Consider the following 16,594-nt stretch of genomic DNA (forward strand, 5'->3'; position numbering starts at 1 on the left):
CGTGCACACACACACACACACACAGGGAAAGATAGAGGGAGAGGGTGAGGGAGAGGGAGGGAGGGAGGGAGGGAGGGAGGGAGGGAGGGAGGGAGGGAGGGAGGGAGAGACAGAGACAGACAGACAGACAGAGAATAAGAACACCTAATGTACTTTGAAACTTTATTCCCTCAATCAAACATTTCCGTTCAAACATTTTTGGCTCTTAAAAAACTATTAAGGTATTTATTTACACACCTCATAAAATTAACTGGACAGTTTAAGATTATTTATTTTTTAAACTGATAACATATTAAAACCATCAATTATACATCCACCAATTATCAGTCAAGAATGTGCAGCAATGCTTCTCCAAAACAATGCAGCGTTTGTAAGGATAACAGGCTGCACCTTGGCAGCTCCCTATGGGGTTGGTGAGTGGACAGCTTGGTAGGAGTTAATTAGAATCTTGTCACTAAGTAAATGCACCCTGCCTGGACTCTGACAAATGCTCTACTCTGACACTGGGGGCCAGGAGACAATCCACATCAAGCTACTACAGGATGACCCTTTTAACACCAAGAGTAAACTCACTGCACAGCAAGTTGAAGCTCATTAAAACTGTCTACTCTGTGAGCATCCCATTAACCTCCCTGTTAAAAACATACAATCCCTCTTCTTTTCTTGCAGGCCTAATTAATGCCCAGGATCTGGAACAATGTAACACCCTAACCTTCCTAGATTTCCAATAAGTAAATGAAAAAAAGAAAGGGGGGGGGAGCCAGAAGGATACAGATGTATCACCTACATCTCACACCATATTGGTGGTTGACCCTATCAAATAGGTAGGCTGTCTTATGAGACTTATACAGTGAGTTAAGGGAGATTGCCGGGGCTTAATCAGCAATGTAATTAGACTGTCATTTGGCTACATATTTCCATGGGTTGATTTGATATTCTTGTATATTCTAATTTTTCTCTCCAAACTGGATATGATTGCTAGGGTATGTACAGGTAGTCCTCGACTTACGATCACAATTGAACCCAAAATTTATGTTGCTAAGTGAGACAATTGTTAAGTGAGTTTTGCCCCATTTTACAACCTTTCTTGCCACAGTTGTTAAGTGAATCATTGCACTTAACAACTATGCAATAAGAATAACAAACATTCTTAAGTTAGTAACATGGTTGTTAATTGAATCTGGCTTTCCCATTGACTTTGCTTGTCAGAAGGTTGCAAAAGCTGATCACATGACCCCCCCCCCCCCGGGACACTGCAACTGTCATAAATACGGACCACTGGCCAAGCATTCAAATTTTGATCATGTGACCGGGGGATGGGGGTGCTCCAATGGTTGTAAGTGTGAAAAATGGTCATAGGTCACTTTTTTCATCACCGTTGTAACTTTGAACGGTCATCAAATGAACTGTTGTAAGTCAAGGATTACCTGTATTATCCTGGCAAGCTTAAAAAAAACATCCTGCGTGATACTCTTTTTCCTCCACCTATAAATAGTTCTGTAATCAGTGATGGCTTCCTTCTTGAAAGTTTAAGCAACTTAGCCTAGCTTATGAGTACTAATTTACAGACGGCTAGGGAGGAAAGGTTTTTGAAAGATTTACAGAGGAAAAATGCAAAAAATAGGCACACTGACTCCACCACCCACATTTCAGCATGGCTGAATAACCAGAATTCACATCATTGAGCATTGATATCTGGAAGCTGCTTCAGACACTGCCCATTCTATAGAGAGGTATATAGTCAAAAGAACATCTGCTACCATTCTGACTTGAACATAGTTGAGGTATTCAGGAATGCATTGGCTTGGCTGTCACCACTGGCAACTATGACCACAGTACTATTTTACAAATTTTACTATTTTTTGGAAAAGCTAGGAGAACAACTCAGTGTCATTTCAAGTCCTTTCCAGGGAATCACATAAAGCCAAAAGCCTGGAAAATTTAAGATGATTTCCAAGAGAAAAGGTGCTGCTGAAATTTGTCAAAAATGTCATCTTTGAACCACTGTGCAAGGAGAATGAACAAAACCCAAGGGACAATTTACTCTGCTAATTAGCAGACAAGCCGGCGGGGGGGGGGGGTAATCTGTGCCCATTCTTCAGTCACACAAGTGATATAAAGAAACTGCATCCAAAATATGCCAGTATAGTATCAGACATTCAGCCATAATATTTTATATCTCATAAAATATTGCTGAAGAAAAATTAAGGAAAGCCAGCAATAAGAATTTCATCAAAAACCAGAAGCACACAGATCTCCAGTAATATTTGGGAAACAAACTGTTTAGTAGTGCCTTACAGACTGATGTGTAGAGATGCTGCAAAAAACAAGATGTGAGTACATTTTGGAATGAGAGTTAAGCAAAACTGGGAAGATGTTCCATAAATCACTAGTGAGTCCCCTTTTCTCATACTTAGCAAAAGATCTATGAAACAAATGGATTGTTAGAATGTTTCACTGATGTCCAGTATTTTTCATGTGATCAATATAGGAATTATTGGCCTTTTTAATGGGCTTCTTCTCCTTTCCTTATGTTACAACACAACATATTCAAATTAGCTTTGTTGGGGGAGTTTCATGGTTACATATGTAATTATATATGGGCAGGGAGAGAGAGACAGAGACAGACCCACACAACTTCAAAATTGGAAAGTTCATCCCACCACAATTTTCTAGACAAAAACTATACCTGAAAATGACTTATATCAAAATATGAAAATCAAGTGGGGGTAGAGATTAGATATTTCCCCACGAACTAAGCTTCTATATACGGAAGTATTCAGAACAGTTTCTCATTTCTCCATTCTTCAGTCTTAGTAAAACTGATCAGTTTTATTTCTCATCTTAACCAGCACTATGGAAAAGAACAGTTAAGCATTCAGATTCATTGCTTGATCAGTCTTGATATCCCTCCTTCAAATATTCCGTGTGTGTGAGGGTGCGCATGCGCGCACGCACCCGCACACACAAATGTACACTATTAGTTTCACTGTGCATAGTGCTTTAGGTTTAACTGCTGACTAATCATAGTGGGTAATGGTAATGGTACGTATCAATAAACACATATAAACACTGTAAAAACACAAAGGGGAATGAGTGATTGTCCGTAGGCAGCCAGTAGTATACAGATATCCTCTTGCAAACTCAAATTATAGCAAAGATTATTGAAGTTCTTCTCTCATCAAATAATGTTTCAGGATAACAGGGCTGCAAATGGAGCAGGCCTAGCGCCACTAGGATGCTGGTGGGACGCTTGGGGCAGGGCAGCACTAGCACTGGGTGGTACTGGCGCCAGTGGGACGCTTGGAGCAGTGCTAGCGCTGGTGGGACGCTTGGGCAGGGCAGCGCTAGTGCCGGCGAGATGTTCGGGGCAGTGCTGGTGCCAGTAGGATGCTCGGGACGGGGCAGCGCTAGTGCTGGTGGGATGCTCGGGGTGGTGCTAGTCTGGTGGGATGGTCGGGAGGTGGTGCTAGTGCCAGCGGGCTGCTCGGAGCAGTGCTAGTGCTGGTGAGATGCTCGGGGCGGGGTGGTGCTAGCACTGGCGGGATGGTCGGGGCAGCGCTAGTCTGGTGGGGTGCTCGGGGCAGAGTGGTGCTAGTGCCAGCAAGATGCTTGGGGTGACATTGGTGCGAGTGTGAGGGGTGAGTGCACACACACACACACACTGGCCATTCTTTCACGCAGCCCGGTGACCAAGAGGCCATAGTCCAGTAATGGGCCACGGCCCAGAGGTTGAGGAGCCCTGCCCTAATCCAAAATTACATAACTCTATTAATAGCAAATAACATTGAAGGAACATTTAAAATTTTGGAAGGCTGAAGAGGAGTATTTTTTTATGTACAAAGAATGCAATGGTGATCAAATAGGGTTGTTTACAAGAGAGGAAAACAGGGAAAAAATGATAAGAATCTCCTAGTTCCAGAGAAGATTTGCTCATTTTAAATCTATGCTGATTTTGTTGGGACCTATCCCAACCTGTTTAATGCTTTTGCACATTGGGTTGCATTTGCAAGGGCATGCACATCTTTTACAACGATACAGTATTAAAAGAGAAAATCCGTGTTTAAAGAAGAAAATCTGGTTTACAGGTTTAAGACTAATTGCTTAGCTCTCATCAGACACAAGGGAAACATTTAACCTCAGTGTGTTGCACTCACAGATAATATGCTGGTGTTGTCACACCACAAACAGCACCTTCAGGCTAAGTAAAATAAAGAAACAAAATCCTTTACAAATAAAAGACAGTCAAGAAAATTGGAGAAAATAACCATCATTGTATTCAACTTTCCAGCAGGGAAAACAAGCTAATGTCAGTCCACTAGATGTACAAGTAATTAAAGACAGTGACAGGTTGTATTGTAGAAATGTTTGTGGCTTTAGTTTGGTAAGAAAAGCCATTACAAACACTTCTATAAAACACCTGAGAGGAGATAAATGGTTTGAAGGAGATCTGGATAATAATGTAAAAAAACCTCTATACAACCCCAGCGTACATGAATGGCTGAAATGAACCTATACCCAAGCAAAGAAGCAGCCAGTGGTATATTCTATCAGCATACAACTAGATCCATAGTTTAGAAGGAGATTGCTAATTAAAAGCTGGTGAGCTTTAAATAATTCATCTCCTTAACTCATATTGATTTGATAGTTTAGTGGTAAGGATCTTGAAACAATATTAAACTGTTTCCTCCAGGCCTGGGTGGTAGATGACTTTTTTTTTCCTGTTGCCCATGTATAAATTTACAGCTGAAAGCAGCTGATAAAAGAGAAAGAAACACAACAGAGAGAACATACGTCGACAGGCACAAATGAGGAAAAACTATCAATTAACATATCTCAAATTTCCCAAACAGCACTAGGAGATATAGTATGCATCTACTGCTAAATACATACCACAACACTATTTCCTATACTGCAGGTAGGTGAAACACATCGTATTCCGAGCTGCATCTGCTACAGAAGTCATTTTATAATTTTTCCCATGTATCTTAAAATCCCCGTAAGTCAATAACATCTCTCAGAAACATCAGCAGAAGAATAAAGAGCATGCTAATGAGTTCAAAAGCAAGCATGTATGTGCTTAAACCTATCCCTTGAACAGAAATATAGATTAGAAAATAAGGACCATATAAGGCAGGGGTGTCAAACTCAATTTCATTGAGGGCCGCATCAGCATTGCGGTTGCCCTCAGGGGGCCGGGTGGGTATGGCCAGGGTGGGCGTGGCCTACTGGGTGGGCGTGGCTAGAGTGCATATGGCCTACTGGATGGGCGTAGCCAGCTCTACATCGTTCGCATCAAGGGTGCCTATGGGGGCCTGGGCAGGAGTGGGACAGATCTGAGGGTCTCTGGCAGGAGGAGAGTCTCTGGGCCAGGGCCAAGGCAGTGGGGGCCGTTCCCTCACTGTTTCCAGGATGGCTTCGCGGGCCACATGAAACCACTTTGTGGGCCGGATCCGGCCCCCGGGCCTTGTGTTTAACATGTCTGAAATAAGGGGTAACCTGATATGACATCAGGATCTCCATATCTTAACAGGGGAGAAAAAGAAACAAAATACTCTCCTGAGATGTTATTAAAATCTCAAATGCAAACAGATTCAAATATTTTAAAGACTTATGAAGAGGTGACGGTTGGTACAAAAGAAGGAGGACACTAAGTAGGCCATGTGTGTGATTGCCAACTCTGCTTAAAATTACTATTCTAAAAAAACTCCTTTCCATTCATAAAACAACTTTATCCCTCCGGATTTAGCTTCTTCCCTCCTTTTTGATTATCCACATCAACGATGGGATCCAAAATAGTAGAACCACACAGGAAACTGAATTTCACTGGCTGAGAGCCTCTTATCTCGCGAATTGCATCAGAGCAAACAAACAGCAATCTTCCAATTATAATACACAAAGAGCGGGAATATAGATGGGGGAAAATAGGACTTGTTTCTTACCTATCCCACTGTGAGGCCTTCCTATGTGCTGTAGATTCAGTCCTTTGTTCATATCTAACAGCCCATTCTTTGGCCAGCTCCCCATGGCAAAGCTATATGCCTGGAAAAGAAAGAAAATCCTTTAACATGTCAGTATAGCAAGACGTTGACTCAATATCCTTCAAAATACTTGATTTAGCCATTCTTCAGCATTAGGAAGTCCAAATATTTGAATCATTTTTTTTTAAGTCTACACCTCTCTTTTCAGTATTTTATTTTAGGAATTCTCATCCTGATATCATACTTCTATTAAATACAAATTCACATTCTCAATATTCTTTTGAGTGACAAAACCTGACTTGGTACAAAGGCTTTAAAATTGTGGTGGATAGCGTTGCTAAGTTATTTTTTCTAGATTTCATCATGAAAAATGGCAGGTTTTGCTCTCCGCTACAACAAAATCATAAACATTTATTATTTGCACTAACCGGTAAAAATTGACATTATTTATTTTATTACATTTATATACCGCCCTTTCCCGAAGGACTCAGGGCGGTTAAAACAAAGATACAAAAGTTAAAAACAGATTAAAAAATTATATTCGTCCCTGCATAAGTAAAACCCCATTAAGTAAAAACACATTATATGTGTTGTTCGCCACCATCAATGTTGTCCCTTTTAAAATAGTGTTTCCTACATACAGCGTCTCCCTATCTTAAAATTTAAAAGTGAAGTAACTTTTAGCAGCCATCACCTAGCCAGGAGAAAATAACATTTTTGCTGTTTTCTATAAGTAGCGATTACTTTTTGGCTCCTGTAGCCATTATGTTAAGACTAAGGTCTGATCCTAGCTCCCAAAGGCAAACCCACATACCAAACAATCTGATTGTTACGCTTCTAATACATAGGAAATTGTCAAGAGCCTTGAAGTGTACTGGGGCTTTGGTTACCGTAATTTTCATCCCCCGCTTCTCATTATGTAAATATATGGAGTTCTATTTAATCTCTGGCCACAGAGCCTTCCAAATTACTAGAAGACAACAAGAGCAGAGTAGAAAGTGAAAGGATCTCCCCCCCCACCCTTCTTTCTCTCTCTCTCTCCATCTCCCCTTTGAGATAATCTTGATGAATGTCTTCTGGCAAGTACACGAAGACGTTCATGTAGTTTTCTAGCAATATTTTTGGAGGTGGTTCGCCATTGCTTTCTAGACCAGGAGTAGGCAACTATGACTCGTGGACTTCAACTCCCAGACGAGTCATAAAAGAGCCGAGTTTCCTACCCCTGTTCTAGACAGAACTAGAAGTCAAACCTAATCCAATGCTTTAACATTCTGCTCCATTAGTTACATTGGCTCTGTTCCACTAAGGACCCTTACAGTGTGCTCTGTGAATTATTGGAAAAAACCCTAAAACATGCTGAAAACAATAAAGTCTAAGAAGCCATGAATCCATTAACCAAGTCATATTTTTTTTCCTTTTCTATTTGCTTGACTTTCTCAAATGCAGTTAGCATTTTGCTGCTTTTATCATTTTGCCTGACTGTGCTTTTTTAAGTTCATTTGTGCCTAAAATCCAAAATTTGGAAATATATCTGAGCTACAGTATTATAATATAAATCTAAACAATTATATAGAAAAACTCACTGTGCCTTGAGACAAGTACCGTATATTAAGGCAACCAGGTTTTAAGCAAACTCATCTACTGTTCCTGTTTGTCAATATTTCAGTTGCACATAGGCTTAGTTTACAGCGGGTCTGTAGACTAAAATAGTAGGTCACAATTTAGTTTGTACAATTAGTTCTTCTAGGTCAGGGGGGTAGGAAACCTCGGGTCTTTTATGACTCATGGACTTCAACTCCCAGAATTCCTGAGTCAGCTGACTCAGGAATTCTGGGAGTTGAAGTCCATGAGTCATAAAAGAGCCGAGGTTGCCTACCCCTGTTTTAGGTGAAGATCATTCTTCCTTTCTTCCCTCTACTTCCCCACATTTTCCAGATAATCCTTTGGATTCCAATGAATAAAGTTGAAGCTTGCCTCCTGATTCTCCCAAGCTTCCTCTCTTTCTCACATAGCAAAAACAAGAGAAGAAACAAATTATCTACTACACTACCAGGCCTGATGGAATAAAGCAAAAACTATTTTCTACCCATTCTTCTCTTTTTTCCCCCAAAAATTCTAAGGATAAGTATGCACATAAAGCAGTATTGAATCCAAATTTCTCAGCTTGAAAAGCAAGTCATAGTAAAAAAAAAACACCTAGTAATTTAAGAAAAGGAGTAGAGATGTGTACTTCTCAGCATACTACTTGTGATTAATCTCAGACTTTACAATATCTTATTTAGAATATTTGAAAAACGTAATGGGAAAGAAAATGGAACAGAACATATTTAAACTCAGAGAAAAGCAAAGGGATCATATCCAAATTTCATCCCTCTGCATCCCTCTTACTCAGAGATTTTTTCCCCCCACAAACTTCAAATTATGCCTTTTTATTCAGAAGTAAGCACAGATTGCTTGCAAATTCCACCTCAGTGTTTATGTACTCAGAACCAAGGTAATCAGCTTTAAGATCATGAATGCATGGAGGAGTGATCCATTAAAAATTAATCTTTCAGACTCATATTTTTCTAATTCAGCAATTTAGAAACACAAGCTCCATTGTACAAACAGTAAACTAAGGCAAACAATTTCAAGATCCTGAATATAAATGGGAAAGAGTATACATGGCAGCATCTATTCATATGGATCCAAATGCAAATTCAGGAAAAATGAATTTGTAGAGAAATACATTTACACATACACACATATAAAATTCATTTCTCTCTCTCTTTCTCCAGTCTGATATTTCTTTCTTAGAAAATTATTTAATTTAAAAAGTACCTCCTGGGAAGGAAGTTCACTCTCCGTATCTGCTGACACTGTTCATTTAAAATAAGAGGACAACTATATAACAACATTTTTGCTAAGGCTCTAGATTTATTTCATCAATTTAAAAATACCTGTAGTTTAATTTAAAAATATTTGTAGTTAGCTCTGTGAGTTGATTGCCATAAAACTACAAGGGGGAGTAGTCTGTGCCAGGGCCCTACCTCATTACCTATCCCAAAAAGCTGCTCTCAGCTTCCACACTGAGTGTGTAATTCATAAAATAAGGTCAGAAACCTCTCTAAATAAATGGGCACTAGTGCTGTGCTGCTGCTACCACTAATAAGAACAATCACTTGAATGGCCAGTTGGGGGTCTAGGAGGGACAAAACAACACTACACTATACCTGATCTTGCCAAAAGGACTTCCTGCCACACATACATACAAACACACACAAGAAGAGACCATTAAGAAGACATCATTTATACTTCTCCCAATTCATTTTTTTGTTTTGACCACCAGCCATACATTTATACTTTTCCTGTCTGTTTATTTATTTTATTTTTATTTTTTTTAAAAAATCCCATTTATATCCTGCCCTTCTCCGAAGACTCAGGGCGGCTTACAATCTAAGAAGCACAAACCAATGTGCTTAGCAATAGCCTTCATTCTATGTATATGCCTGCTTATTAGGGCTTTCCCCCCCCCAGCGGCATTATTACAAAGTCAGCTTATTGCCCCCAACAATCTGGGTCCTCATTTTACATACCTCGGAAGGATGGAAGGCTGAGTCAACCTTGAGTCTGGTGGGACTCGAACCTGCACTAATTGCAGGCAGCTGGTGTTACTTAAGGAGGCATTAGCCCACTGCTCCACCAAGGCTGTGAACATTCCTAATACTTCTTCCTCCTCCTCCTCTCTTTTTATGAGTGTTTGTTTATCGAAGCGGTGAACATACCTAATAACTCTTCCTCCTATTCCCCCACAACAACAGTCCTGTGAGGTGAATTGGGCTGAGACAGAATGAATGGCCAACAGTGTCACAGCCAGTTTTCATGCCAAAGGCAGGACTAGAACTCACAGACTCCCAGTTTCTAGCATGGTGTCTTAATCACGAGACCAAACTTGTTCCCTCATATGTTTTACTACCTTAAATCATTGATACTCCATTCAGCAAACAACCTTCAACTCCAGATTCATGCAAAACAATAATTCAATCTTACTGTTTATCATGTGCTGTTTTCAAAATCAATAAATTACATTCATTGACTTCTTAATGTCCTGATGAAGAATCTGAAAATCTGATCTACATATGCTCTGCATAAACTTGCACTGCCTTTCCCAAATTTTGCTCACTGCCATATTTTATATCCTTTCACTCACAGTTCTCCTACACGTTTTTCCAGACCCATCTGACAAACAAATCCGATTGTAGTTCTTGCATTCATTCTTGCTATCTTTCCTTTTTTGCACAGTTAATCCATAAGGAAACCATATCTATATTTGACATTGCTTTACTTACATCGTCTGTACCTGTGATTTACCATTTTTAACATTCACAGAGCACTTATTATGTTGTTCATCAATTAAGTTTCCAGATAATATGCAAATATAAAATATAACAAAAGACACAAAACATAAAACACAGAAACACACTACCAAACTTAGGCCACCCAAAAAAATCTCAACCAAAAACAGAAGATTAACATCACTACTAAAATTCAGAAAGTTGTCTGAAAAAATAATTTTAATAGCTTTAAAGATGACCAAAATTTACGAGGTCAGATAGACTTCTAGGGATGGGGCGTTCCATGTATTAGGAACTTTCCTTTAGTTTATATCCACCCCACCTTTAATGATGCATAGATTCTAAGCATGGACCTCCCTCAATGATTTCAAAAGATGGACAGAAACTATTTGGAGAATAGTTCTTACTGTTGCTTCAAACATCTTTTCAGTTGTTTTATTTCAGTTCTTCCGTAAGAAATACTTTTCAATAGGGATCAGCAACTAGGAGAGGCCAGCACCAAGTAAGCTTTCTATTCCAGAAATGAGACATAATATGGGGCTGTCTAAAAGACCCCTCAGAAAACCTTCTGATCCATCATGGCCAATGTTTGTTCTTGTAGAGTCCAAGTTTCCAACTATTCGCAGAATGAACAAAAGCGATTCAATGACAGTAAACAACTGACGGCAATGTCCTCCATTCTCAGGTGGTAAGCCATCTGCTTCTAGATCTAACATTGCTCTTGAGGGATGAAATCATTTGGGACACAAACACTGCAATAATTGTCATTTGACAGCATTATTTCTTCTCCGTCATAAAGTATGACAGAAGATGTGCCACTGTGTGATACTAAAGATATAAGTTTTTATGGTACTTAAAAACTAAGCCGCACACCATTGTATTATTTTAAATCATGTAAATACAGAAGTGGCAATAAACTATCAGCTCCGCCCACTTTCCATATCTACTTAACCACAACTTGGTTAAGTTAATAACTACAATTCTGTGTGGAAGTTGATCGGTGAAAGAGTACCAAGCAAGAATTTGCTATAAGCATCATGTCCAGTGAATCTGTGAAAACTGCAGTTATGCTTCTGAAACATATAGAATTATCCTATTTCAAATTTCCCCCATCAGTACTCCCTTGCAATTTTGTTGAAATAGAGTTTCCATTATACCTAGTTATCATAGCCAACTGTCATGCTGGCTAGGGTTTATGGATAGTGCAATGCAACACCTGTGGAAGACATCAGGTGGATAACATTGTTTTTAAACAAGCAGGAGAGAAAACCTTGGTGAAGACATCAGCAAATTTTGTGCCTCACTAATTTTTCAGAATTCTTTCACTATATTAAGAAATATAGGGATTGGACATGTCATCTAGCAGTCATTGGAAACTGAAAGCAGAAAGGATGTACTGAGCAGTTAAATTAGTCAAATGTGCAAATAACTGCATTATTTAGATGGCAAAATCTAAATATGACTGCAAATACTTCTACCAAGATGATTTTCTATGGGTTAGGCAGCAAACAAAATGGCAAATAATATAGAGACAGTGTTCTGGTACTTTAAAGGCTAACAGTATTTTACCTCAACAATTTACCGGTACCTCAAACTAACAAGTGTGTATTGCAATATCTGCAAGAAAACCTATTTGCCTGCAAGCAAGAACTGGTGGGTCCCAAAATAGACAAAGTAATAGAAAATGAAGATTGCTCTGGGACTTTAGAATTGAAAGGGACAAGCACTTGCCACATAACACCCCAGACTTAACAACTCTCTATAAGAAATACAAAAAAATCTGGATAGTGGATGTTGCAATACTTGGAGAGAGCAGAGTAGAAGACAAAGAACTAGAGAAAATCACAAAATACAAAGACCTGCAAAAAGACGTAGAACGACTGTGTCAAAAGAAAGCCAAGATAGTATCCGTAGTGATAGGCACCTTGGGTGCAATCCCAAAAAATCTGGAGCACCACTTGAACACCGTTGACAAAATCACCATTGGTCAATTGCAAAAGGCAGATTTACTTGAAACAGCGTATAACCTATGATATCTTTAACATCATCAAACGATACCTGCCTAACCCAGGTCCTTGGAAAGGACTCTATAGATGGATAAAAATGCCAAGTCTGATTTAAACATCTAGCCGACTGTACAACTAACCATAATAACATATAGCACAATTAATTCAAAATATCTCAACATGCACAAAATATCTGGGGTTTTAGTTTAGAAAAAAGATGTTAGTAACAACTTCTCAGAATGCTAATAGTATGGGGGAAAAGATGGAGATGTTTGTTTTCCTAACATTAGAAATTAGGGTCTCCCCTATTAAATTGATCTACAATAAAAATAATAAAGGGACGCGGTGGCTCAGTGGGTTAGGACGCTGAGCTTGTCGATCAGAAGGTCGGCAGTTTGGCGGGTCGAATCCCGAGTGCCGCGTAACAGAGTGAGCACCTGTTACTCGTCCCAGCTTCTGCCAACCTAGCAGTTCAAAAGCACGTAAAAAATGCAAGTAGAAAAATAGGAACCACTACTTAAAACAAGAATAAATTCAGAGTGGCTTGATCCATTTTAAAGAACACAACTTGAGGGCCATCAGCTCTGAGATATTGGAGTATACAAAAGAAACTCCCTTTTTCTCCAGCACTTCGTGTTGCCACAACAGTAGCATATGTGGGAAGAACGACACCAATTTCCATTCTGAACACACACAACACAAAACAGTTCATGGGAATAATAATAATAATAATAATAATAATAATAATAATAATAATAATAATAATAATAATAAAGCACCCTTTACCAGGGAAAACAAGGAGGGGATATACCAGGGGGTAGGCAACCTTGGCTCTTTTATGACTCGTGGACTTCAACTCCCAGAATTCCTGAGCCAGCCATGTTGAGGAGAAATGGAGAGGTTTCCAGGCTGAGCCATGCTGGCTCAGGAATTCTGGGAGTTGAAGTCCACGAGTCATAAAAGAGCCAAGGCTGCCTACCCCTGGGATATACCAAAGAAATAGAATTTACAATCCAATTGCTGCATGGTGACACAGCTAAGAGACTTGGACAAATATCAACTGCAGTTCTACTGATTTGGAACCTTGCCTCATGCAAAGCCAGTGTACTTAAGGCCCCTCCCCACCTATCAGCACACTGTTGAGATGTCCCCAGAGTTCCATCTAGGATTTGGGATAGTTAATTTATTGCCACATATGTAGCCATTTATGCCGCTTTGTTACTCCCGCCTTAGCAAAACACAGGGGCTCCACAGGTAATTAATAGACAACATTGCTAATCCTATTGGGAGATGATTAGCAATTAAAACTCCTAATTAAGTCTATGCATAATTCACTGAAATTACATCCTTGTGTACACAATAGAGAGGTTTCCTCTGCCTTTGACAAATACACACTGATATCTTTATTACTCATTTAAATCACTGTAGGCTAGAATCTGGTCTATCGCTCACAAGGGAGGCAGAACTTCTGGTTTTCTTCCTCTTGTGTTGAGCTGCCCTGATTTTGCCACCTCCTGCCAAGAAAGAAACCTGCTGGTGGGGGGGGGGGGACAATTCTGGCACATCATCATCATGGAAAACCCACACTACTTTTTTTGAAACACTCATACACAACACACAGTGTTGTCCCCTCCAACGCTTCAGCTTGTATTTCCAAGATGCCAAGAAGAGAACTATATGCAAATTAGCTTACCGTAGCTAAAAATAGAGAAGCCGCATTTGCACGAAGGAAAGAATATCATGTCAAAACATAGTTAGTTCCCAGAGTTTTATAAGAAATAAGGTACATTTGATGGTGATGGTGATGGTATCGCAGTAGCTGATCATTATGTAAGGAGTGAACCCTGACATATTAAAGATGCAGTATTATTTCAGGCATTATGTTTTGTCTTAATAAATTCAACTGACAGATATATCACCTATAAGTTATAATGTGTAAAGAGCACTAAATTGTTGTTGTTGTATATGTTCATTTGTGTTCATCCCACACATCATGTTGCTATGCTATATTATTCTTCCCTAAACGGAAACAATATCCCTGAACAAGTTGTGCCACAAGAGCTTCATTCCACTCAGATCTCAAGTCTATACATCTATACTTTGCTAGACAAAAGTGCCTGACAAGGACTAAATCGTATCATTTCCTCAAATTCTGCCCTCTTGTGGTGTGCAACTATTTATTCATCTGATGACACGGTGTTCCCATGAAACCGAAATCTAGTCTGCCTGTGCAGAACCATACCCTAAGGAAGCAGAGTGGACAGAGGCCTTGCCTGTGTGCGCATCCCCACTTACCTATTAGATCTGACAAACAAGCTCATTAAATGCTGCTGAAATTTTAATAAACAAAATTAGACAAGACCCAGCATGATTTTAGAGATTATCAGCATCATATACTGTAGATTAAGTCCTGTTTCCTACAGCCTCTTCAATGGAAAGGCTGGGGATCGGGATTGGCTCTCATATATCTCTAGCACATGAAATGCAAAAGAACGAACAATGAGATACAAAAAGAAAAGAAAGAAAAGAAAGGGGGAAAAACAGTTGGGGAGGGAATGCCGTTCCTTAAAATCACATTCCTTAAAATCACCATCACGTATTTAAAAGAGTTATGGGACCGGTTTCCAAAGTGCACAGATGGGTCCTTAAATCAGAACCAGCACAGCACCAGAAACCCAGAAACGGGCTTTCCCTTCCCTTCCCCTCTTTTATGCTTATCAAGGTCATTGTAAATGACAGGCATACCTGACCAAACTTGTTAAAGAAGCAGCATGGAAGGTGGCCTGAGCACTGAAGGTCAAGTGTACCCTTATGCATATTCACAGCTGCCTGCAAAGATCGATTGGGTTTTAATTGTTTTTCCTAGGGTTTTGGGAGGAAGTGCCAGGGGCATTGATCAGCCCTTGACGAAGCCACTTGCACTCAGGGCCTTGCACAGGCTGTCACTTTGGTGTAGGCAGACAGAAATCAAGGAGCTAAAAAATGAGAGAGGGAAAGTAAAACATGCCACTCGAAATGGGGAGGCCGTCCCAGACTCCGGTAAGAAAAGCAGGGAGAGAAAGCAGGAGTTGCGCTCGGAGATGTGTGACCGGTGAATTGTATTTGAAAATAAAGTTTTTAATTAAAATGGGCAATTCTGAGCCGCCTGCTGGCAGTGGCCAAGCAATCAGGAGATAGGAGCATGGCTGTTTAATATTTAAACACAACGTTTAATCTTTAAAGAGGAAAGTTCTTCTTCTGACTGTTAAAGCCTCTATTAAAGCAGGAGAGAAATGGCTTCGCAGTAGTTGCCACTGGGGTTTCCCAGACCATCCAAAGAGTAAGACAGATGAAAGACAGAATGTTGTTTATACATTCCCTAAAACGAAATTTCAGATAACGTGAGTAAAGGGGGGGAGGGGGGGAAGAATCTGTACTCTGGAATCAAAACAGGACACATTTAAGCGGAAGTCTTAGTATCTTACCTTACATAATTTCATCTACTGCTACTAATAACAGATGTACAGACCTACAGGTAGTCCTCAACTTATGCCTAAAATTTTTGTTGCTAAGCAAGATTGATGTTAAGTGAGTTTTTGCCCCATTTTACAACTTTCCTTGCCACAGCTGTTAAGTGAATCACTGCAGTTGTTAAATTAGTAACCCAGTTGGTTAAGTGAATCTGGCTTTCCCCATTGACTTTGTTGGTCAGAAGGTCAGAAAAGGTGATCAAATTTTTATTTATTTTTTATTTTAATTCCATTTATATCCCGCCCTTCTCCGAAGACTCAGGGCGGCTTACAAGCTTAGCAGTAGCCTTCATTCTATGTATATGCCTGCTTATTAGGGCTTTCACACACACACCCCAAGCGGCATTATTACAAAGTCAGCTTAATTGCCCCCAACAATCTGGGTCCTCATTTTACCTACCTCGGAAGGATGAAAGGCTGAGTCAACCTTGAGCCTGGTGGGATGCGAACCTGCACTAATTGCAGGCAGCTGGTGTTACTTAAGGAGGAACACTGCAACTGTCATAAATATGAATCAATTGCCAAGCATCTGAATTTTGATCATATGACCATCGGGATCCTGCAATGGTCCTAAGGTGAAAAACAATCATGTGTCACTTTTTTTCAGTGCTGTTGTAACTTTGAACCATCCCTAAATGAACATATATGCACGTCGAGGACTACCTGTATTTCATTGCAAAAGATCGCCCAATTTAATTGTGAACGTTCAAGACATATTCAATTTATCTGCTTATTCCTGAACTTTTGTGAAATTATTATTCCTT

The 16,594-nt window shown here is 39.7% G+C and overlaps 1 protein-coding gene across 1 annotated transcript in view; it reads right to left on the bottom strand.

The window, feature by feature from the left end:
• Positions 1 to 16,594, bottom strand: part of ERI3 (ERI1 exoribonuclease family member 3) — a 257,091-nt gene that overhangs the window by 88,242 nt on the left and 152,255 nt on the right. The window contains exon 7 of the mRNA XM_083358469.1: positions 5,943 to 6,042. Coding sequence (XP_083214595.1) covers positions 5,943 to 6,042 — 100 coding nt within the window. The remainder of the gene's footprint in view (positions 1 to 5,942; positions 6,043 to 16,594) is intronic.

The sequence above is a fragment of the Vipera ursinii genome, assembly GCF_947247035.1.
Source record: "Vipera ursinii genome assembly, chromosome: 3".
NCBI classification, from domain to species: Eukaryota; Metazoa; Chordata; class Lepidosauria; order Squamata; family Viperidae; genus Vipera; species Vipera ursinii.